The following is a 23,586-nucleotide window of genomic DNA, read 5'->3' on the forward strand; positions in this document are numbered from 1 at the left end:
TCCTTTGTGCCTTAATATCATTATACTTCCTTTGTTTTGTCGTCATTCTGTATCGAGACACCTGATGGATGTTTTGAGTCTTTTGCATGCAGCTGTTTAATAAAATCTACTGAAATCTGGATCTCTCAAATCTTATTCTTGGTAACTTAGACACTCAGTTTCAGTCCAGTTATTCACCTAGTTGGAAAGAACGTGTTAAAGAGCATTTAATGGGTTTTTCCACAACAGGCACCTTCTTTCTGCGTGGGGTTACGCGTGTTCCTCATGTTTGAGGTTTCTCCAGCTACTACAACTTCCTCCCACGGTCCAAAAATATGTATCCATCTATTAGCCATCCCCAGGATTACAGGGGCCTACTAAACCCTAACCCAGGTCTGGGATACGCTGCAGCAGATCTCCATGACTCTGAACAGAAATAAGCAGGTATAGATAATGGATGGCTGGATATGAACACCTTCAATATTCATTAAGGCTGAAAAAAAAGCACCACAGTTTGAGGGGCCATGACTTATTCTCATTAAAAAAAAGTGTAGATTTTCAAAAGTAAGTGCAAACAGATCTTTTTAAGTTGTATTAAAGTTATTGAAAAGCAGTCATCAACATTTCTAAGTAACACTTTTAAACATGCAATCATACCACTCCTTGCAGTGATCACATTTGCAAGTGGGTTTGCTTTGTGAATATTCAGTGTTTTGTACATAAATGTTTTCAAGGTGCACCTATGTCATGAAAATGTTTCTTTTTTTAAAGTTTGTGAATAAAGGGATGTATTTCACTCTTTAATGAAGACAAAACTGTATTTTCCAGAGATAATTTCTAAAATCTAGAGAAAACAAGTTTAGCCTTAATGGAATTATTGGTATGTGAGTAACAAATTGACTAAATTAGAAACAACAGATTTACAGAATATTACTTTATTCATCGATATTGTAAATGACAAAGCATAACTTTACAAATAATCCCACAAAAACAAGATCAAAAAGACCTTGTTGCAATCAGTTTTACAAAAGGCACTCTGAAAGACCTTCCTATGTCATTAGTGATATGTGTTAATGTATTTGGTTTTGTTGATTACATTACAGCAAAAATAGAAAAAAGTTCCTTTTATGGTGGCTGTGCCCAGCCATTAAGAGAGGGAATCTTGATTAATTCAGACATTTTCACATTTTAAAAGATGTACAAAGAATGTATTCCGCTGCTGAGAAAAGTTCCAGGTTTGGTCCTTTGCATCGTATAGTTCATCTGGCTTTCATCTTTTTTCCACGTAGTTTTGGATCGACTTATCAAAGACACCCAGGAAAAAACGTGCATCTTCCATCGTGATGCACATGGGGGGTTTGATGCGGAAAGTCTTAAGCGGGGAAGGAACAGAAAAGAAACAAGCATCAGAAACACAACTACCAGAAAAACACATCACTCCAACATGAAAGTTTGCCCTCCAATAATTATCCCCGAATTATTTATATCGTTCTGCAGTTTAGAAATACTCCACATACTGCATCCTTTATTATAATGCAAATCCAATTACATTCAGACAAGGTTGTGTAAAACTTTCATCTTATACAAATTTTTTGTCTACACCCCTTATCTTTCCACTATTCTGTCTTTTGTGTTTTTGCATCTTATGTTCTCACATTTAATTAAGACGTCGCTGTGAAAGTGACGGCAGAAAGTCATTAATGTGATATTGGAAACTACAGTTATGTCACTAAAGTCTTCATGGAGTTCGTTTTTTTGAAAAACATCATGTTGTTGAGCTGTAACAATTACCATTAGCCTGCCAGACATGCAAGTGTTTATTTACATTATAACCTATTGCAGATTATTGCAGGCAACATCATGGATCGCTGGAGAACAGTGTTGTTTATATTTTTAAAAAGCCACCTGCTGGATCCTTTAAGAACAGACAATCACATCCCTAATTAACCCATCATAACTGTGCATGCCTGCCTGCTAATGTTGTTGCAGCAGTTCAGACTCATGCCATGTTTAAAGAGTCACTCTTACCCATTTTCCACCAAACTGGTTCCAGGGCTGGTTCTGGTTCACAACTCATTCAACTTGGGAACCAGCTGAGAACCGGTTTGTTTTTCCACAACTCGAGTGCTAAGGGGAGCCGCGCCATTACGTCGCTGCAAGTGTCAGTTACGTTGCTGCGTTTGCGTGAAACTTGCAGCAACAACAAGGTATCTGCTCTAATAGGACTTGGTCCACGTGTATGGGCTCAAATTAATGCCATAAATACACTTAATTGTACTGGAAAAATCTCTAAATCACAAAGAAACACTCTCGGATGTAATAAGAAAGATTTTGCTTCTAATTAAATTTCCTATACAAAGCAAAATATAAAAAAACATACTTGTTTCTGTTTATCTTTGTAAAATTATATTAAAAGTATCTGGCCTAATTTGAAAGAAAATGAGAAATTTCAAGAAAAGATCCTGAAGAAATATATTTTACATAATGAGAGTGTAAATAAAGTGCATATTTCCTTTAAAATTAACTAAACTAATATTGGATTAGATAACAATAGTAAAAAAAAAGAATTAGAAAAAAAAAATTCACACCGTTTTTATTTTGAGCGAGAAAAAAATTGGTCAAATCCGGCCCGCCAAGCAAAATGAGTTTGACACCCCTGCACTAGACAGAAGGTGAGTGCAGTTACCTGCCCATATACTCCTCCTTTGCCTATCAGGACTCCCATGTCCTTGACATCCTCAAAGATCTCAGCCATCGCCTCCGGAGGAAGCGGGTCTCTGCTGGCCTGGAGACACAGAGCAGACGAATGAAGCTTGATGGTGCACGATTCACATACTGTAACTGCATGTATCCCATCTGATAACCAACCTTTAGTTTGCTTGAAAAGGTGTACATGTTGAAATTAGACATGACGTACACAGTAGGGCTGGGTATCGATTCTTAATATTCAGAATCGATTATCATGATTCGATTCGATTCGATCCGATATAATAATAATAATAATAATAATGGATTTAACTTGTAACGCACTTTCCATTCAATGAATCTCAAAGTGCTACACTTAGATCATTATTCATTCATACACATTCTCACTGGTGGTGGTAAGCTACAATTTGTAGCCACAGCTGCCCTGGGGCAGACTGACAGAAGCGTGGCTGCCATTCCGCGCCAAACGGCCCCTCCGACCACCACCAACATTCATACACATTCATACACATTCACACGGGGCAAGCTGGGTAAGGTGTCTTGCCCAAGGACACTACGACAGCAACTGGGATAGAGCGGGATTCGAACCTCCGACCTTCTGATCATTGGACGACCCGCTCTACCACCTGAGCTACTGCCGCCGATATTGATTTGGCTTAGTGTTATTTAAAATGTTTTTTGAGCTGTTGCATGAATTATATGACTGTAAAATAACTAGTGAAATAATAATTTCACAATAATTATTGTGAAATAACTAAGAAATAAATAACTCAAACAGGCCTTTCAATATCCATTTAAAGTGCAAAAAAGAAAGAAATTGCAACAGTTCATGCAGTAAACAAAACATTTTAGCTTATCTAATTTATTCTGTCACCACACACACATATTGCCATGAAGCACCTGCCATTTTTCAGAAGTGTCATGACAAACTGTGTGTCCGACTACTGGGATTAAAGTTCACCTGGCAAAAATGATGAAAAAAATAAATAAATAAATAAAAAAAAATAATAAATCGATCTTTAGACATAAGAATCGATTTTTAGGAATTAATATGAGAATCGATTTAGAATTGGAAAATCGATTTTTTCAAAACAAGCCTAGTACACAGCTATGATTTCACATAGAAAATGATATAGTTTGACTAAAGACAAAACACTTTTTTGTGCTTAGATAGAATAGTGATTAATAATATTATTTTCTTGGGGAATTAACACGATTCATGCCTCTCCTCTTTCAACCATTAAAAAAACCTGTAATTAAACACACAGTCCCTTTTCATTGTACACAGCTGTTATATAGTGATGTTTGTGGATTCATTATATTGGCTCAGTTAAGTGTAAACCTTTTTCATCAGCTTGTCCCCTCGGGTTTTCACAGAAAAAAGAGTGGAAGAGTTGTCCTGTTGAATATAGTAGTTCATGCCTGACTCATTGATTTTTTATCTGACTGGAGTTTGCACAAGTTACAGACTATGACCCTGAGCTCTGAAATATCTGCAGCGTAACTGTGCTGTTTACTGATAGATCTGTACCCGTGAAGGAGTCGAATAGCGACTGGCCTTCATTCCTTACTCTTGTCCTTTTGGTCAATGAATAATCTTAAAAATACTCAAAAAAATGGTCTATATTATAGCTAATCAATCATAGACTCGTCTCTTGTATAAGGGAAAAACAGAGGCATTAGTCAATTATGAACCGGCATTCACTGGCCACTTTATCACGTGTACCAGGTGTATCTAATAACGTGGCTGGTGAGTATATATGAAATCTTCCCTGTAATTTTTACATTTTTCGTCAAAGTCTCAAAGAATTAAAGATGGAAAGAGATTCACCAATTTCCGATCTGGATTGTCAAATGATTTCAGAATAATTGACCTCTCAGGACAAAACAACGAAGACTTTAAATATCTCATCATATACAGTTCATAGTATCATCAAAAAATCTGGAGAAATCTCCGTATGCATGGCGAAGGCTGAACGTCAATACTGGATTCCAGTGATCCCTGGACCCTCAGGCTGTACTGCATTGACAAAAAAGGCATGGATCTGTAATGGAAATCACTGCAAGGGCTCAGGAACACTTCTGGAAATCACCAAAAACACACTTCTTCCCCAAATGCAGAATGCAGCTCTATCATGCAAAGAAATGATCATGAAACAATGTCATTTTAAAATCGACCCCTGAGATGAAGTGGAAAATTATCTTATTTTTACACAAATCAAAATGTGAAATCCTTTTTGGTAACCTTGGTCACTCCTCTCCTCCAGACTAACGAGGAGAGGGACCATCCAGCTTTTTACCAAGTTCAAAAGTCAAAAAAACGTTGATGAAGGATGTAGACCAGTGTCCCCCCTGGGGGGGCGCCAGAGATCTTTGGGGGGGGGAAACTTTGTCTGCTTTGAAATTATGCAGTTGTAAAAATTATATTCGCGAATGAGTCATTCATAAGACATTGTTAGGAATAATTTATGAATGTCTTGAATATTTTTTTGTGTTTTTTATACACTGGTGACAAACACAGGAAATGATTTCATTCCATATTATTATATCATTACTCAACATTTAACCTCTTCCGACAGGTTGTTAAAGGAAAAATGTTAAAAAATGTTGGTCTCATATTAAAAGAGACATTTTTCAGAAATATTTGTATGTCCTTTTATGTCCTTTTGTGCGTATTTTATACATTGGTGACATTGGAGAAAAACAAAGTCTACAGAGTAAACCAAAGAGAAATGTATAAAAAAAACATAATTAATGTTCATTTTTTCAATTAAAGACTATTTTGGTGCTAGTACGTACGGGTCGGGGGGTCTTAGCTGGTCTTAGACACAAGTAGGGGGGGAACAAGGAAAAAAGGTTGGGAACCGCTGATGTAGACGGCTGTGGAAGCAGGACATCGCCTTTTTAAGATAACGTTCTGCATCCTCCAACAAGACAATGCTTAGTTGCATAGTCCATAAAAGCATGGCTTCATAGTAATCTGGGAGCTGGACCGGTCTGCCTACAGTCCCAGCATTAACAACTGGTCTCCTTTCCAGATGCAGGGGCGTCAATTGGGTATGGCAATGTACGGCAGCCGCCACACCTTGGCTTCAAGGGTTAAATGTAAATGTTTGTTTTTTTAAATACATTTATGGAATTACTCTGTGTCCATTTGTATTGATTATTCTATTACTTAATACATATAGAATAACTACAAATGCAAATCAGAACAACATGATCGATTTCACTAGTTATTATACACTGCAAAAACTCAAAATCTTAACAAGAATATTTGTCTTATTTCTAGTTAAAATGTCAAAATTTTAGCAAAAAAAAAATGTCATTACATTTAAGACAAGACTCAAAAACAACAATTTTCACCTGTTTCAGGTAGATTTTCACTTAAAATAAGTAGAAGAATCTGCCAATGGAACAAGATTGTTTTGCTTGTAATGAGAAGATAAATCTTGTCCCACTGGCAGATTTTTCTACTTATTTCAAGTGAAAATTTACTTGAAACAGGTGAAAATTGTCAAATAAGTTATTTTTCTGGTAATGACTCTTGTTTTAAGTGTAATTAGATTTTTGACTAAAAATGAGTCATTTCAACTAGAAATAAGACAAATATTCCTGGTAAGATTTTGAGTTTTTGCAGTGAGCGAGACTGCATTTGAAAAAGTTCAAATTTTTTTGACCACACAGATAAGCTACATAAACTTCTGTGATGAGTATTTGCTGGACGTGTTGATTGATACTCTAGTTAAGTTCTGTGACTCGTAACCTTGCCATACCTTAGCTTCTGTCCAACGCCACTGTCCAGATGAACATAAAACGTTATCAAAATAAAAGAGTGACCTGCTGAAACTCTCTCTTGCCTACAAGAGCAAAACAGGCACTTTAAGGCGGCTTAGGGCAATGGTACCCTTTAACACTAATTAACTTTCTCCAGTGTTGATGTTGTGGGAGCAGGGGTATGCTTGTTTTGGATTGTCCGCAGGTTAAAATATAACATATCTCCTTCTGATAATATCATTATAAAAAAAACATTTTTTATTTTATTTTTCATGCTCTAATTAAATATTCAAGGCTGTCTTTGATAGGTTTTATTAACAGACAAAAAACTAAAACTGCTTCTTCTCTTTCACTTTTCACAAACTTAAACACATGAGACGTTCAGATCAAGTACATCACTCACACACACACATCTGTACAGATTACAGATGGCCACTAATGTCGTGGCCAATGGTTAACTGGGGCACAGCTGAACCATGGCCCTAGGAGACATAGTGCAGACCTGCACGCTGTGCAAACACGTGCAATGAATATCACTTCTGTTGCACACTTGTTACCTTGTCTTTGACCATTTCCACCCCGATCTGCAGGCCTTTTCCACGAACATCGCCCACGATCTCATACTTGTCTCTGAGTTTTGCCAATTCTTTCATCAGATAGGTGCCCACATCAAGACTGATTTTCTGTGTCCCATCCTCTCGAATAGTCTGAAAACAAAAAAACAAACTTTGCTTTCAAAATGTAATCACAATCAGAATCAGAATCAGAAACAAGTTTATTTACTGGATATACAAGGAATTTGTTTGGGTGTAGTTGGTGCAACAGATTTTTCTAAATATGGAACAGCAATATTTTCAGCAGTATAAACAAAATAAAAACAAGTAAGATGATCACAGTGCAAGTTTCCAAAGTGCGAGCTGCAGGTGAGTGTCATGACAGAGGTGGGGCGGGGATGTAGCGGAGAGGAAGAGTGTTCCAGTCTGGTTAATAAGGCTAGTGGCAGATGGGAAAAAACTGTTTCTGTGGCGTGAGGTTTTGGTCCTGGTGGACCTGGTCAAAGAGTTTGTGCCTGAGGTGGGAGGGTCGGACCCAATCTTTCCTGCACGCTTCAGAGTCCTGGGGTGCGTCCGAAATGCCATACTAAAAAGTATATACTAAAAAGTATACTTAAATTTGGCACACTTTTGAGTAAATATCAGTAGTGTGCATTAATTCGGACGTACTATTAAGAGCGCACACGGCACTTCCTGCCGTAGGGAGAGGAGGGGGGGGGGTTGTTACCATGGTAACCTGTCACAGCAGCGGTAGCAGCGCTCCGCTCCGCTCTTTCCCGTTTATTCTGGCCCAAACAAGATTACATTATATAATATTATTAAATACGAATATTATAATATTAATATTATATAATAATATTATTATACTTAATATTATACTTATGATATATACGTATCACTTAGCAACCAAACACCGCTGCATTGCATTGTGGGAAGTTTCTGCTCGGCTAGTGTCCATCAATCCACACTAATACATTTCTCCGGAATGAGTATGGATAGAGCACTGGATAGAGATGGATAGAGAGAACTTCTTCAGCTGCCCGCAGGAAGTACATCCTCTGCTGGGCTTTTTTAATTAGGGAGGTGATGTTCAGGGAGATGATGGATCCCAGGAAGTGGTAAGACTCCACAGTGTCAATTGTGGAGGCATGGGGGGTGATGGGGCCGGGTGAGGCTGGGTTCTTCCTAAAGTCCACAACCATCTCCTCTGTCTTTACAGCATTGACCTTGTTTTGGCTGCACCACTTCACCAGATGGCCCGCTGTAGGCAGACTCATCACCAGCAGAGATGAGTCCAATGAGGGTGGTGTCCTCCATGAACTGATGACTGGAGGTGAGGCTGAGGAGAAAGAACGCAGCCTTGGGGGAATCTGATGCTCAGGGAGTCAGAAACATGTTTCTCCAGCTTAACGCGCTGATTTCTGTCCAGACAGGAAGGCGTAGGTTCCTGTGAAGTCCAGGTGCTGGAGGATGAAGTGAATGACCAGGTTAACTGCGTCATCTACAGATCTGTTGGCTCTGTAGGCAAATTGCAGAGGGTCCAGGAGGGGGAAGGTGATGTCCCTTCAGGTGTGAGAGCACAAGACGCTCTCACATGGCTGCTTCCAGCAGGATAACAGGTCATAAAGAATCATCTTAGACTGGTTTCTTGAACATGACGATGAGTTCACTACTCAAATGGCCTCCACAGTCACCAGATCTCAATCCAATAGAGCACATTTGGGATGTGGTGGAACGGGAGATTCTCATCATGTTTTTTTTTTTAGTTTTATTTTTCTAACATAACATAAAAAAATAACATAAAAAAATAACATTACACAAATAAGTGCAGTTAAAAGAAACTGTGCAGGGAGGAGCGAGCAAGCCAGTAGGCTTATGACCTAATAACATTTAACAAAATAGTTATGAGGATACAAAATCATAAAAATAAAAATAAATAATATATCATAAAAATTGCATGTAGAACATGAATGAAAATAAAAGAAAAAAAAGAAAAGAAAAAAAATTACTGTAGACATGATCATGAAAATATGAATATTATGCTGAACAAATGGCAACACAGAATATGAAGTGCAAAAGAAACATTAACAGTGGGAAAAGCAAGAGCTTTCTTGACTACACTGTTGAATTAAATGCTCTCTTGAGCGACTTTTGAAAATGGATAGGGACCTACAATTGTTTGCAATATGGTACCAACTATTCCAGACTTTGACAGCTCTAAATCTAAACAAAAATTGGCTTCTAGATTCCAGACATTTAGGCGGATGTAGGGCTAGGGCCTGCCGTGTTGAGTAAGAATGAAATTGAGAGTTTGTGGCAAAGTATGACCTAAAGTGCTCAGGAACATTTCCTTCTGAGGAAAATATTTTGTAAAGAAAAATGCATATTTGATAACTGTTGATGTCATAAATAGTAAGGATCTGTAGATTTTTAAATAAAGGAGCAGCAGTAGCATCCAAGACAGATCGAGATGCAAGTCTTACAAAATGGTTCTGGAGAATTAAGATTTTATGGATGTGCAGCTGACAAATCTGCAGCAACTGCGTGATGCTATCATGTCAATATGGACCAAATTCTCAGAGGAATATTTCCAGAACCTACGCCACGAAGGATTGAAGCAGTTCTGGGTCTGAGCAAGGTGTACTAGCAAGGTGTACCTAATCAAGTGGCTGGCGAGCGAGGACTGATCCAGAAAAGGATGAACAATACTTACATCAAGCACTGATGACGCAATAGCACAAGCCACAGGATTTCCCCCAAAGGTGTTGAAATGAACCCCCTTGGCAAATGAGGCTGCAATTTCTGGCAACACGGACGAAAACAAGTTCCCACTTTCAACCAACGCATATTTTAATTAAATCTTTTGACACAAGAAAATTCACTCAGTATGAGAAAAATTAACAGTATTGTGTTTTCATAATGGTTTCTATTTAAGTTTTTTTTTTCCTGTAATAATTTCAGAGCTTCTTTAGAAAAACGGAAAACGTCCTGATGTGTTTAACTTTCATTTTTAGCAGCGCCATGGCAACTGTCTAGCTCATCATTTAACCAGCATGCAACCTGTAACAATGCACTCCCTGCCTCCTTGTTTTAATGGATAAGGGTGTTCTTTATGGTAATCAGCTGCTGCAGGATGGAGGGTTAAATCATTGAAACCAGAAAGGTCGATAAGAGTTCAACTCATCAGTAATACGTTATTTTCTCAGGACATTACAAATATCAATACGAGTCTCACAAGCCTCTAACAATGTTGCACAAATGAGACCAATAGCAGGAACATTTTACACATTCCTGCTCTGTTCTCTATAATCTAAGCACTTTGACCCTATAATCAATTCTCATTTTTTTTTTAAAGTGCAACTGATAGTCCCTCTCCCACCTATCATCTTCAGCAGAGTTTAGTTGAAGTGGCAAATAACAAGCTGGAAATCTATAACTTGCTTTGGCAGCAGAAATATGGCTTTGTTTCTGGTCGGATTAGCAACAGAAACTGCTCGTGAAATTGAAAACACAACAAAAATAACCCAACTTCTCCTATTTATTTAAAGGAGCTTGAGGCTCCTTTTAAGAAATTAGACTCTCTAGCGCCACCCTTCGCCACGACGGCCGTCGGGGGTACTGCAGCCAACAGTGAAGCCGGCACGGGAGAACGGGGAGAACGCACATGCAGCGTCATGTGACGTCACATCCACAGGACAGCGCGGGAAATTCGGGCCCAGAATTGCAGCGCATTTTGCAGCACACAGCCTGTTCAAGGCAACGGAGAGATACACTAGAGCAGTGGTTCTCAAATGGGGGTACGCGTACCCCTGGGGGTACGTGAAGGCACTACAGGGGGTACGTGAGATTTTAAAATATACATATATTTAAAAAGTAGCATCCATGCAAAAATCCTTTAAAAAGGGGGCACGGTGGCGCAGCTGGTAGTGCAGCGGTCTCACAGCAAGAAGGTCCTGGGTTCGATTCCCGCCGGGGGACGCTGTGGGTGCTGAAGTGCGTGTTAGTTCCCCCATGACTTCAGTGCCCACACCATGGGTGGGGTTGGCGAAAGGATCTTTCTGTGTGGAGTTTGCATGTTCTCCCCGTGTTCCCCTGGGTAGCTAGTGTGAGCTACCCTCACAAAAACATGCACACAGTCCTGGGCTATACATGCCCCCTCTGGCCAACCGGGGCGCCAGATGGGGTGGGGAGGATCCGGCCGGAATAACGTGATCCTTCCACGCGCTACGTTCGGCCGGAGAAACCCCACCCTGTCTGGTGAAAAGATGCGGCCTGCTCACTCCTCAGGTTAAGGAGGAGACCTGAGCTCAGTAGAGGATGGCAATGCCCAGGACTGTCAGTAGGTAGGAGCACGGGGTGGTAAAAAAATGGGAAAAAAAACGGGATAAAAATATATAAAATATATATATATATATAAAATATATATATATATATATATATATATAAAATATATAAAATATTAAAAAAAAAAAAAAAAAAAAAAATCCTTTAAAAATAAATATTTCATAAATAATTGAGGAAAATATAAGTCTAAATTCATAAAATTAATTTTATCTTCAGGAGTAGGCTATTCAACTTATTATCCTAAAACCGCAGGGTCCCCCACACCAGGATGGTTCCACCTAACCTGTCAATCACCTGGCTTCACCTGTCAATCACTTGGACCAACGATGGAGTCGTGGTTGAAGCATAGCAGCAATATTTTTATGTTTAATAAATCAGTTACTGATGGCACAGTGCTCTGTTTTAGGTCTTTTTTTTTACAACCAAAAGTACTTTGCGCTGGTTAGGGGGTACTTGGCTGAGAAAATATTTCACAGGGGGTACATCACTGAAAAAAGGTTGAGGACCACTGCTCTAGAGGGCTCATTCTTTTTGGTTTGGAACGCTTCATCTGACATTATTACTAGAAAACTTAAAACGTTTATGTATTTTTTTTCATAAATCCTGCCTCATGCTCCTTTAAGAAAACAACCAATCATTTTTGCCCTGCACTTTTGGGAAATTTACAAAAAAACCTCAGTGTGATTCATAAATTGCCTGACTGACAAAATGGAATCTGACATTGTACTGTCCTACCCGACTTGATTGATTGATGAAAAGTATTAGAGGAACATTACAATTTTGTCCCTTGAAATCTTTGAATTGTTGATATTAATGCGAGATACTTATTTTTTTAACTAGAGTTTTAATATCTTACAGTCCTATCTTACCTGGTGTTGTAACAACGGCTCCCATGGGAAACCCATTACCAATGCCTTTTGCCATCGTAACCATGTCAGGAATGATGTCATGCCCCTGGAAACCCCAGAAATGGCTTCCTGTTCGCCCAAATCCGGTTTGGACCTGCCAGGTGCAGCAAAAACAATAAATGCTTAGAAAACCTTGTAATGTAATGTCATGTTTGGTTTGCATGCATTTCACTCAGAGATAATGAATTATCAGCCCACAAGTCTATGGAGGATTTTTTGTGCCAAAATTAAGTAAATAAATACATCATTAATTATTTAAAATGGGAATGAAATATATCATTAATTAATTAAATGTGTCATTAATTAATTAAAATTAGAATGTAATTAATTAATTAAAATACAATTCATTTTAAGTAAAAAAATATATTTATTATTTCAGCATTGAATTAATTAATGACACATTTAATTAATGATTTCGTGTTGTGTGTGAATCATGAAATGTAAAACTGTTAGTTTTAAAATAAATTGTATTTTAATTAATTAATGACATATTTAATTCTAATTTTAATTAATTAATGACACCTTTAATTAATTAATGATATATTTAATTCCCATTTTAATTAATTAATGATGTATTTATTTATTTAATTTTGGCACAAAAGATCCTCCATACAAGTCAACAGATAATACATAATTAATTCTGCCACAATAAATAGTCATTTCATGAGAAGTGGTAAAAACTGTTTTTATTATAGCTTCAAAGTGCAACAAGGAAAATTAGATATTTGCAAGAATAAACTCTATTGAATACTGATCAAATTTTTATGTGTTTTAAAGTTCAAAAAGCTATTGATTCAACCAAAACATCAACATGTTTGTTCTTAAAACAAAAACAAAACAAAAAACAGGGTGTGCAGGGCTTTAAACATTAACCACAAAAGCACATTCAAAATATTGTGCCAAACATTTTTAAGTAAGTTTATAAGCTGTCGTTCATAAATTCAGCCAATCACACAATGAGAATGATAATTTGGATTGGCTCTACAAGAGAAATAGTAATTTATTGGATCTGGACCGGGTAAGATAGATTCTGAGCTCATGTAAAATGGACTCTGACTCACAACTGAAAACTAAAATTTAAAAATGAACTCGATTTAGAAATGTGTTTCCAACCTCATCAGCAATGCAGATTCCTCCCCTCTCTCTTACAAGCTTATAAGCGTCCTTGAGGTAGTTTTTCGGGTACTGCACAGATCCGCCGACTCCCTGTTTTAATCAGACATAATCCCACAAACCGTCATTATGCCTAACAGAAGAAGATAGCAAAATAAATATATTTCCTGATTTCAGCTGAATACTCTTTACATGGTATTCTCAATACCAGAGCGCCATGTTAGTCTTGTTAGAAGAGACGGCAACAATGACAACATTATAAACTGTCCCAATATTTTTTCACAATGCATTTGGGGACCTGAATGTTTAAGAATTGGTACATAACAACAAATGAAAAGAAAGTGATGAGGAAAAAATGTGAACATCTTGAGTTGATAAATATCAGTGAGTGCATTTGCACCTTTTCTGATTTTGGGTTCTGGACAGAACATCCATGAAGTTCTGCAAAATGTGCAAAACAAACAGACCAGCGCTCGGCATGGATGTGAGTAACGTTTACAATATGCTGGCTGAATGATTTATTGATTTAATGATCCGTAGTAGATACACAAACCTGAATGGGCTCGCTAAAGAAAGCAGCGATTCTAGATGGGACACTAGTAGCAAATGTCTCCTTCAGCTGTCCGATGTATTGCTCGTTTGCCATGCAATGACCTGTAATGTAAGGAAAGAAAAAGTCCTTTGAATGAAAGATGGCGACATTAGCATGTGTAAAAAAAAGTAAATTCAAAGATATTGTGAGAAAGCACGAGAATCCACATCGCAGCCGCAGTGTGAACTGAAACAAAGCTTACTGAAGAATCTTTTCAGCCATTTGATTTTTTTTTTTCAAGTCTTTAGAAGTCATATGTAGGGAAGAGTATTAGGGCCAGGCAGGAGAAAAATAAAAATAATATTTTAGAGGATGAAGATTTTTTTTCATTATGCACTTCGAGAAAAAAGTCGAAATGTCGAGAAAAAAGTCGAAATGTCGAGATTAATGTTGAAATACAATTTCAAGAAAAAAGTCGAAATGTCGAGAAAAAAGTCGAAATGTCGAGAAAAAAAGTCGAAATGTTGAGATTAATGTTGAAGTACAATTTCGAGAAAAAAAGTTGAAATGTCGAGATTAATGTTGAAGTACAATTTCGAGAAAAAAGTCGAAATGTCGAGATTAATGTTGAAATACAATTTCAAGAAAAAAGTCGAAATGTCGAGAAAAAAGTCGAAATGTCGAGATTAATGTTGAAGTACAATTTCGAGAAAAAAGTCGAAATGTCGAGAAAAAAGTCGAAATGTCGAGATTAATGTTGAAATACAATTTCAAGAAAAAAGTCGAAATGTCGAGAAAAAAGTCGAAATGTCGAGATTAATGTTGAAGTACAATTTCGAGAAAAAAGTCGAAATGTCGAGAAAAAAAGTCGAAATGTTGAGATTAATGTTGAAGTACAATTTCGAGAAAAAAAGTTGAAATGTCGAGATTAATGTTGAAGTACAATTTCGAGAAAAAAGTCGAAATGTCGAGAAAAAAAGTTGAAATATCGAGATTAATGTTGAAGTACAATTTCAAGAATAAAGTCGAAATTTATTTCAACTTTATTCTTGAAATTGTATTTCAACATTAATCTCGACATTTCAACTTTTTTCTCGACATTTCGACTTTTTTCTCAAAGTGCATAATGACAAAAAAAATCTTCCTCCTCCTGCCTGGCCCAAAGACTCTTCCGTATGGCTGCATAACAATTGCTTAAATTGATCCTCAATTAGTTTTCATGAACACTTCTATGTTCATTTAAAATTACTTTCAGTATTTATACTGATTTTGATATAGAAATACATTTATTTCATTTGCAACACAAATACACACACTAAGGGTGAGTGCATTGAGCCTTGGGTGCATGTGTTTGTACCTTGAGCGCAGCTACACTCTCTTACAGTCTGAACAGGAGAGTCCCTGCAGTGGCCGCCCCCCCACGGACCTCTGAACACGTCAGGACACATGGTCTGTTGATTTGGTAGAAAACAAGTCACCTGGGTTAACCTAACATAACAGCAGAGGCGTCAAAAGTATTCACATTCATTACTCAGGTAGAAGTATAGATACTAGAGTTTAAAAATACTCCTGTAGAAGTTGAAGTATCAACTCAAGTTTTTTACTCAAGTAAAAGTATAAAAGTACTGGTTTCAAAACTACTTAAAGTATAAAAGTAAAAGTAATGTAAGGGGGAAAAAAACCATTAAGGACAAAAGCCATTGAAAATGAATGCATCTTAGTATAATGCAAATATATTAAAGAAGCATATATGTGTACTATTGAGCATTAACATGTGTTTCAGAGAGCAGCAGATATGATGACTAGTTGCCTATAAGTATTGTAATGGTGTAAAAAGTCAAACTTCAGAGGCATGTTATCATTTATCCTAACCTTTATTGGAATGTACATCCAAGTTTAGTTGCAGGAATGTGATGTAAGAACAAAACTGGACAAGAACATCTGAAACAACCACAACCAAATTCACTCTATCCGGATGGAGCAATTTAACTGGATAGTTTTTTTTTAAAGGCCGAAATGAAATAGAGAAACAAGGCTGTTTTTAAAATGTAAGGTGTAAAAAGTACAGATAATTGCGTGAAAATGTAAGGAGTAAAAGTAAAAAGTCGTCTGAAAAATAATTACTCCAGTGAAGTATAGATAACCAAAATTTCTAATTAAGTAAGGTAAAGAAGTATTTGTACTTTGTTACTTGACACCTCTGCATAACAGCTATTCATCAAGTACAGCTCCCGAGGAAAGTCGAACATATTCACATTTGTGAATACTGTGTGAACACAATCAACAAATGAACACAACTGTGCCTGCTCATGAAAGTAAATCATTGTATTTGAATTAATTATTGCAATGCTTTTTTAATAATACATGTTTGAACAGATTAATGTACCCTCATCAAAATATCAAAATATGAATGATGTTTTTTGTGATATTATGCTGTAATACATACATTTGTGCAGCCCAAACCATTGGCAACGGGGTATTTATATGCAGCGTTGGAAGTCAGACCCATGGTCTGTGGGCTACCACCATGATATGACCCTCTGAAAGACAAAGAATAAAACTTAATGGACATACTTTACAATTTATGGTCTTTATAAGCATTTTACAGTCTTGATGTTACTAAATATGAACTAGAATCACTAGTTTTGTTATCTACTGTTAATCCCACTGGTGTGTTTATCCAGTGTCATATAGTGGTATCTGCTAAAAAATAGAAATATGACTTAATCAAAGCAATATATTGGTGTAGTTTTTCAGTCAAATTCGTAAATTTGATTGAAACAGAAGAAAAAGGAAGTGAACAGTCAAACAAGGGATGGTAACTGTTGTGGAAAAACCTGCTAAACGTCTTTAACATGTTATTTCCGGTGAATAACTGGACTGAAAACTGAGTTACCACGAATTAGAGATATGATCCAGATTTCAGTAGATTTAATTAAACAGCTGCATGCAAAAGGGTCAAACTACATCAAGTGTCTCGATGCAGAATGACGACAGAACAAAGGAAGTATAATGATATTAAAGCATAGAGGATGATTCATTTTTGTAGAGAAAACACTGGTGTTCCAACCGCTAATCTAAAAAAAAGGATGAAATTGCACTTTCATTTGCAGGAGAGAGCATTGAGAGAGTGTCTGTGTTTAGGTTTTTGGGTATTATTTTAGACGACAAGCTGACATGGAAAAACCATATAGCATATGTAAAAGCCAATGTGGCGAATAGTATATATATTTTGAATAAGGTTAAGTTTATTTTGAATACTAACACACTAAGAACTCTGTATTGTACATTTATCTTGCCATATCTAAATTATTGTGTGGAAGTGTGGGGTAATACCTATGTAAGTAACATCTCTCCTCTGTTTGTGCTACAGAAAAGAGCAGTGAGAGTCATTCACAGGGTCGGCATCAGAGAACCATCAAACAGATTATTTATTTCGGCAGGTTTGTTGAAAATGGCGGATATAGTTGAACTTCAAACTTTAAAAATAATGTTTAAAGCAAAAAATAGATCGTTACCAGAACAGTTACAAAATTTGTTCAGATTGGAGGATGAGGATAACAGACTTAAACTTGATTTCAAACATACTTTTGCAAGGCTAAACATAAAACAAATGTGTATTTCTGTTACAGGTGTAAAATTATGGCATGGACAAAGCAAGGAACTGAAAAGTTGCACAAGTTTGTATCAGCTTAAGAAAATGTTTAAAAAAGAAAAGATAAGTGCCTACAAAAAAGAAGAAGGAGAAAGAGAGAAAAAATAGAAGAGTGGTATTTTTGTTTGTTTTCTTGTTATAAATATATGTATAGATAGATTGGTGTTCAGTAAGTCAATGTAATTGTATTAACAGAGAGGGGCAGGTATTATAAGTTTTCTTCTTCCTGCTCCTTTTCTTTCATGGTGAATGTGTACTTCATGACATTTTGTACAACATTATTAAGATTATATACCATGAATGGAATAAATGAAATGAAATGAAAAAAAAAAAAAAGAAATCTCTGTTTCGGTGCTAGTCTGCACCTGTAGGTGCAAGGCTACATCCTGCTGCTCTCTGCAGTTTGGTTTCCAGCAAGTATGGAAAACACTTTTTTCCCATCACAGTAACATTTGTTAACATTTACATATATAGGTAACATTTAAATATAACTGTGGTCTAATGAGATGCAGTGCTTCTCATGTCCAATAGCTTCTCATGTCCATATATTACAGTTGGAATAAGCGATGCAGGTTTATTTGTATAGCACATTTCAGCAACTAGGTAATTCAAGGTGTTTTATACAGTAAAAACATGAAAAGCGTAGAGCAGGGGTCAGCAACCCAAAATGTTGAAAGAGCCATATTGGACCAAAAACACAAAAAACAAATATGTCTGGAGCTGCAAAAAAATGAAAAAAAGAAAAGAAAAAAGAAAGAAAAAAGTCGAGATTAAAAAGGAAAGGAAAAAGGAGGAAAAAAAAGAAAAAAAGGAAAAAAGAAGAAGAAAAAAAGAGAAAAAAAGGAAGAAAAAAAGAAAAAAAGAAGGAAAAAAGAAAAAAAAGAAGGAAAAAGGAAAAAAAAAAGGTCAAACATTTTTGAAAAAGCTCCAGGGAGCCACTAGGGCGGCGCTAAAGAGCCGCATGCAGCTCTGGAGCCGCGGGTTGCTGACCCCTGGCGTAGAGGAAAAAACAAATATATATATATATATATATATATATATATGTGTAAATACATGTAAATACATGTATGTACATAACTATTACACAAATATGATGTTTCAATTGTGCTAAAACTAGAAAAAGAAGAAAAAGACTCTGACCTGAATGTGATTATGTCAAAGTTGCCTGTGTGGAGGCGTGCCATCAACATGGCCAGGTCATTGGCCTCAGAGCCACTGTTGGTCAGATAGACCACCTGAACAAGGGAACAGACCAGCACACACGTTCGTAACAGCCTACATACTTTGCACAAACAAACAAACAAAGGTAATTAAAAATCCACCATCGTACCTTCAGAGGATCTGGGAAATATGAGGCTAGTTTTTCACAGTACTCGTGGAGGGCAGGATAGACATAAATGTTAGTGGTATGCCAGAGTTTTTTCAGTTGCTGCTCTGCTGCTGCTGTGACTTTCCTGTACACAAAAATACATCAAATGTCAGATTTTAAATGACTTTTGAGCAATGATTTTGTGAAAAACAAGTGATATATATCTTTATTATGCGACCAAAGGGGGGTTCTTACGGATGACAGTGGCCCACACTGACTGTGGCCACACCTGCAAACAGATCCAGATAACGCCTCCCATCCACGTCCCACAGCCACTGCATGTATCCCTGGTGGACGAACACTGGTTTCTTGTAATAAGTAACCTTCATGGTCATGGGGTTGCAGTTTTCTCTACGGATCTGCATCATTTTCTCTTTTGACATACCCTGGACAGAGGCAATAAACCACAAGATAAATACCACAACCCAAGATGGTTTACTCTTATAATATTTTTTAACTGGGCTCTTCACAGTGCAAGTCTGTTTGCACTTATCAGTCCCACTAGAGCAGGGGTCGGCAACCCGCGGCCCTAGAGCCGCATGCGGCTCTTTAGCGCCGCCCTAGTGGCTCCTGGAGCTTTTTCACAAATGTTTGACCTTTTTTTTTCTTTTTTTCTCTTTTTTCTTCTTTTTTTTCTCTTTTTCTTTTTTCCTTCTCTTTTTTCTTTTTGTTTTCCTTTTTTTCTCTTTTTTTTCTTTTTCTTTTTTCATTTTTCTCTTTTTCTTTATTTTTCTTCTTTTTTCCTTTTTTCTTCCCTTTTCCTTTCCTTTTTAATTAATTAACTAATTAATTAAAATAAAAAAAACAGACTTTTTTCTCAACATTTCGACTTTTTTCTCAACATTTCAACTTTTTTCTCGAGATTGTGCTTCAACATTAATCTCGACATTCTAACTTTTTTCTAAAAATTTTGACCTTTTTTTCAACATTTCGACTTTTTTCCTCGATATTTCGACTTTTTTCACGAAGTGCATAATGAAAAAAAAAATCTTCCCCCAGTTATAACTAATATAGCTACATGCAGCATGTGTTTCCTTTCCTTTTTAATCTCGACATTTCGACTTTTTTCTCGACATTTCGACTTTTTTCTCAACATTTCGATTTTTTTCTCAAGATTGTACTTCAACATTAATTTCGAAATTTAAACTTTTTTCTCAACATTTCGACTTTTTTCTCGAAGTGCATAATGAAAAAAAAAATCTTTCCCCAGTTATAACTAATATTCATGCAGAATGTGTTACCTTCATTCTAAGGCTGATACAAGACTTTTCATTTTTTGCGGCTCCAGACATATTTGTTTTTTGTGTTTTTGGTCCAATATGGCTCTTTCAACATTTTGGGTTGCCGACCCCTGCACTAGAGGTTTTTAGAGGTTTAATATGGATGGAAATGCAAAGGAAATTAAAAGAACATTTTGATTTCAATCTTACCTTGTATTCCTCTGGACTGAAATCACAACGCGGCATCTCTGGGATGTCTGCTGGAGTGTATTTTAAGTCTGATTTCCCACATAATGCACCTATGAAATAATTGTGATTGCAGGTCAATCAGAGAGTGGGAAAAAAACTTGATCAGCTCACTGTTTGCATGGACACCAGTCTGTTTGTTATTTCCAAGAAATGTCTGCAGCGCCTGTAAAACAGCCTGCCAGTAAAATAACTCAGACGTCTGACAACTATCATCTTTTCTTAATAAGTGTCCACAGGCAGACAAATATTGGCTGAAATGATATATATGCTTCTATTGTTTTGTGTATTCAAAATAGCATCATTAATATGTTACCGGATGTCAGTTTGGCAGATATTGTTCTGTAACCAGATTAAGTTCACCTTAGACCTCACATTGTGCAACACATGATGAAATGCTCCATTGGTCATAAAATGCAATCGTCTGGATGGCAGCCATTCAGTCCGTGCTGTAAAATTTAAAATGTATTCTACTTCAGAGGAACGTTAATTTTGAGTGGGTATGATGTAAAGATTAAGTATATGGCCATGCAAAATGCATATTAGTATTATATGGCAGAAATCTATTTCTAATAACAGAATTTATTGCAATTTAAGCTGACGTATGTGTCAGCCAGCTTCCTTCTGCTGCATTTAGTTGCCTTTGTAGTAGGCTTGCAAACATAAAATCAATAAATTCCTGCAATGTTTATGAAGGCTCAGCTTATGTCTAAATGAAAGAAAAAATCTTGAAAGAAAGAAAGAAAAAACTGCCACCAACCAAATATATGAATGCAATTTCTGGCAGCACTTTACAAATATATTACATTATGTGGATTACAGTATCTGTTTTTGAATTTATTCAGTTTAATTTTGGCCAAAGCTGCTGAAGTACTGAATTTATGGCAAATTACATTTTCAGCTTACAAAAGTATTGGTCTTTTTCAAATAGTTTACAGATTTAAATACAATTTACGCAAGGCCAAGGAAAACTTCAAATCTTGTGATCTCTCTCTATAACTAAGTAAAACAAGCAAAAAGGTTAAACTCCATTTAGTAGACAATAACCAACTATACAGTGCTGCTTTTGGTTAGTTTCCAAGGTAACTCACCACTTGCCAAGTGGAATTTGCCCAGACTCGGCAAAGAGCAGGACTGTCCTGTTAAAACTGCCCGATGGGCACTCAGGCAGGACACAACTTTATGCATGTTGAACAGGCACAGAGGACGCACAGTTATCCTACTTCTCTCTGCGTCCTGGCTCTCGGGAGCAATAACAAAATACGTTTAGTTTATGGAAAATGTGCAGAACTGGGAGGCAGCGTCAGCTGGCGGCGGGCCCCGCCCTAAAACACACCCCCTCCCCGACGTCAGGAAGCATGGCTTTCTGAGTGTAGTAATACTATAGCAATAAACAGTGGTTAGATAATAATATTTTGCTTTTGAGTCAATTGTTTAATCAACATGGGCATCTCTATAATTATGTTGAATTCATTCAACATTATGGAATCCCTGTTACACCCAAGGACTTCTCTGTTGTTTTTGATGCTGTCCCCTCGGGGGTTATTTAACTTTTTAAAGATCTCAAACCAAATAACAATTGCCCTGTATTACTGAATGTAATTGAAACTACTGTTGGAAAATGTGTTTTTCTTGGAACACTAAGAACAAAAACAATATTATTCGTAAGCATTTTCAACAAGACATCATCAGTACACCTTCTTCACTATCTTACTGGTCTTCTTTTGTTGGAAACATTCATTGGGAAAAAGTCTGGCTATTACCACAGAAGTTTTTCCTAACTAATAAAGTCAAAGAGATTTCCTTTAAAATGCTACACAGATTCTATCCTACCAATCATTATTTACAGAGACTTAAGAAAGACATTGATGTGAGTTGTACTTTTTGTGGTTTTCCCAATGAAACACTGATTCATTTATTTTGGTCTTGCCTGTACACAAAAAAACTGTGGAGTAAATTGTCCTGCTTTATTGTAAATCACATCTACCCCCAATTTAATTTGTGCTTGAAAAATGTATTGTTTGGATATATTGAATTTGACAGGAATCTCAACTGTAAATTTTATTTGATCAATTTGCTCGTTATTTTAACTAAATTCTATATCCACAGATCCAAATTTTTAAATAAAAAGCAGAATTTTCCGGAGCTGTCCACATATATCAAACAATACATATTCTCCATATCTGATTCTGTAAATAAAAAAGCTGTTAAAACTTCTGACCTTTGTAAGCTATATAAGATATTTGTTTAATTTTTGTTTTTGTCAATGACTAATTCCCCTGGCGTATTTGTGACTGTATAATTGTGTAGTTTATGTTGTATACACATATGTCTGATATTGCTCTCAATTCTGTGTATACTTATGTATTTTGATTCAATAAAGTTGAGAAAAAAAATAATACTATAGCAGTAAAACAACACATAAAATCAACATTGAAGGGAAGAACATTATTACTTACTAAATTTTCTAATTTTCTGGTTGATGATGCATAACTGTGCTCTGTGCTGCTGATGTTGCACAGGTTGTGACCTGAAATGACTGATTGTTGTACATTGTTTGTATGTTGCAGTTGCAAACTTTCAATAAACGATGAAAAAAAAAATAATATAAAATAATAATACTATAGCAGATTCATTTCACATTAACTTTTTTTCTTTAAAACATAGACGGAATGAATAATCTTATCTTGTTGCAGGAAAGTTAAATATATATATATATATATATATATATATATATATATATATATATATATATATATATATATATATATATATATGTTGTTATTGAAAATTCTAATAAAATACAGCTATAACTCATATCCATAATCCTTGTATTAAGGGCCCTCCTCCCTAAACGCTGAACACTTGCTGTGCGTAGGGCCTCATCTCCAAGGGGGGCCACATTTGGCGTGAAGGGACGCATTTGCACGGTAGCGCATATATGTAATGGATGAACATGTGCGCTACCGTGAGGTGGAGAGAGAAAAGAGACCTCTAATCTGACCGCACAATGATTGACAGCACTCACCGGCCAATCAGAGGGCAGCGTGCAGGAAGGCTCTTGCAGAGCTACAGGGGACATTTCAACATGTCGTCCAAAAGACATCACAAATAAGGAGCAAGAGAGAAAAAAGGAAGAACACGAGGAAACTCGTGCTTCACTTGAAGGTGAGGTGAGGATGTTGT

The 23,586-nt window shown here is 36.5% G+C and overlaps 1 protein-coding gene across 1 annotated transcript; it reads right to left on the bottom strand.

The window, feature by feature from the left end:
* Positions 1-898: 898 nt before the first annotated feature.
* LOC133454924 (alanine--glyoxylate aminotransferase 2, mitochondrial-like) lies at positions 899-21,660 on the bottom strand. Its single transcript, XM_061733663.1, has 14 exons — positions 21,492-21,660; positions 20,365-20,453; positions 19,130-19,320; positions 18,896-19,019; positions 18,706-18,800; positions 16,357-16,450; positions 15,268-15,361; positions 13,932-14,032; positions 13,379-13,471; positions 12,227-12,359; positions 9,727-9,815; positions 7,017-7,166; positions 2,666-2,764; positions 899-1,351 (listed from the first exon to the last, which is right to left on the bottom strand). Exons 1-14 carry the CDS (start codon positions 21,586-21,588, stop codon positions 1,250-1,252), a joined length of 1,551 nt encoding a protein of 516 aa, XP_061589647.1. The 5' UTR covers positions 21,589-21,660; the 3' UTR covers positions 899-1,249.
* Between the last annotated feature and the right edge of the window lie 1,926 nt (positions 21,661-23,586).

Source organism: Cololabis saira, chromosome 11 (genome assembly GCF_033807715.1).
Source record: "Cololabis saira isolate AMF1-May2022 chromosome 11, fColSai1.1, whole genome shotgun sequence".
In the NCBI taxonomy this organism is placed as follows: Eukaryota; Metazoa; Chordata; class Actinopteri; order Beloniformes; family Belonidae; genus Cololabis; species Cololabis saira.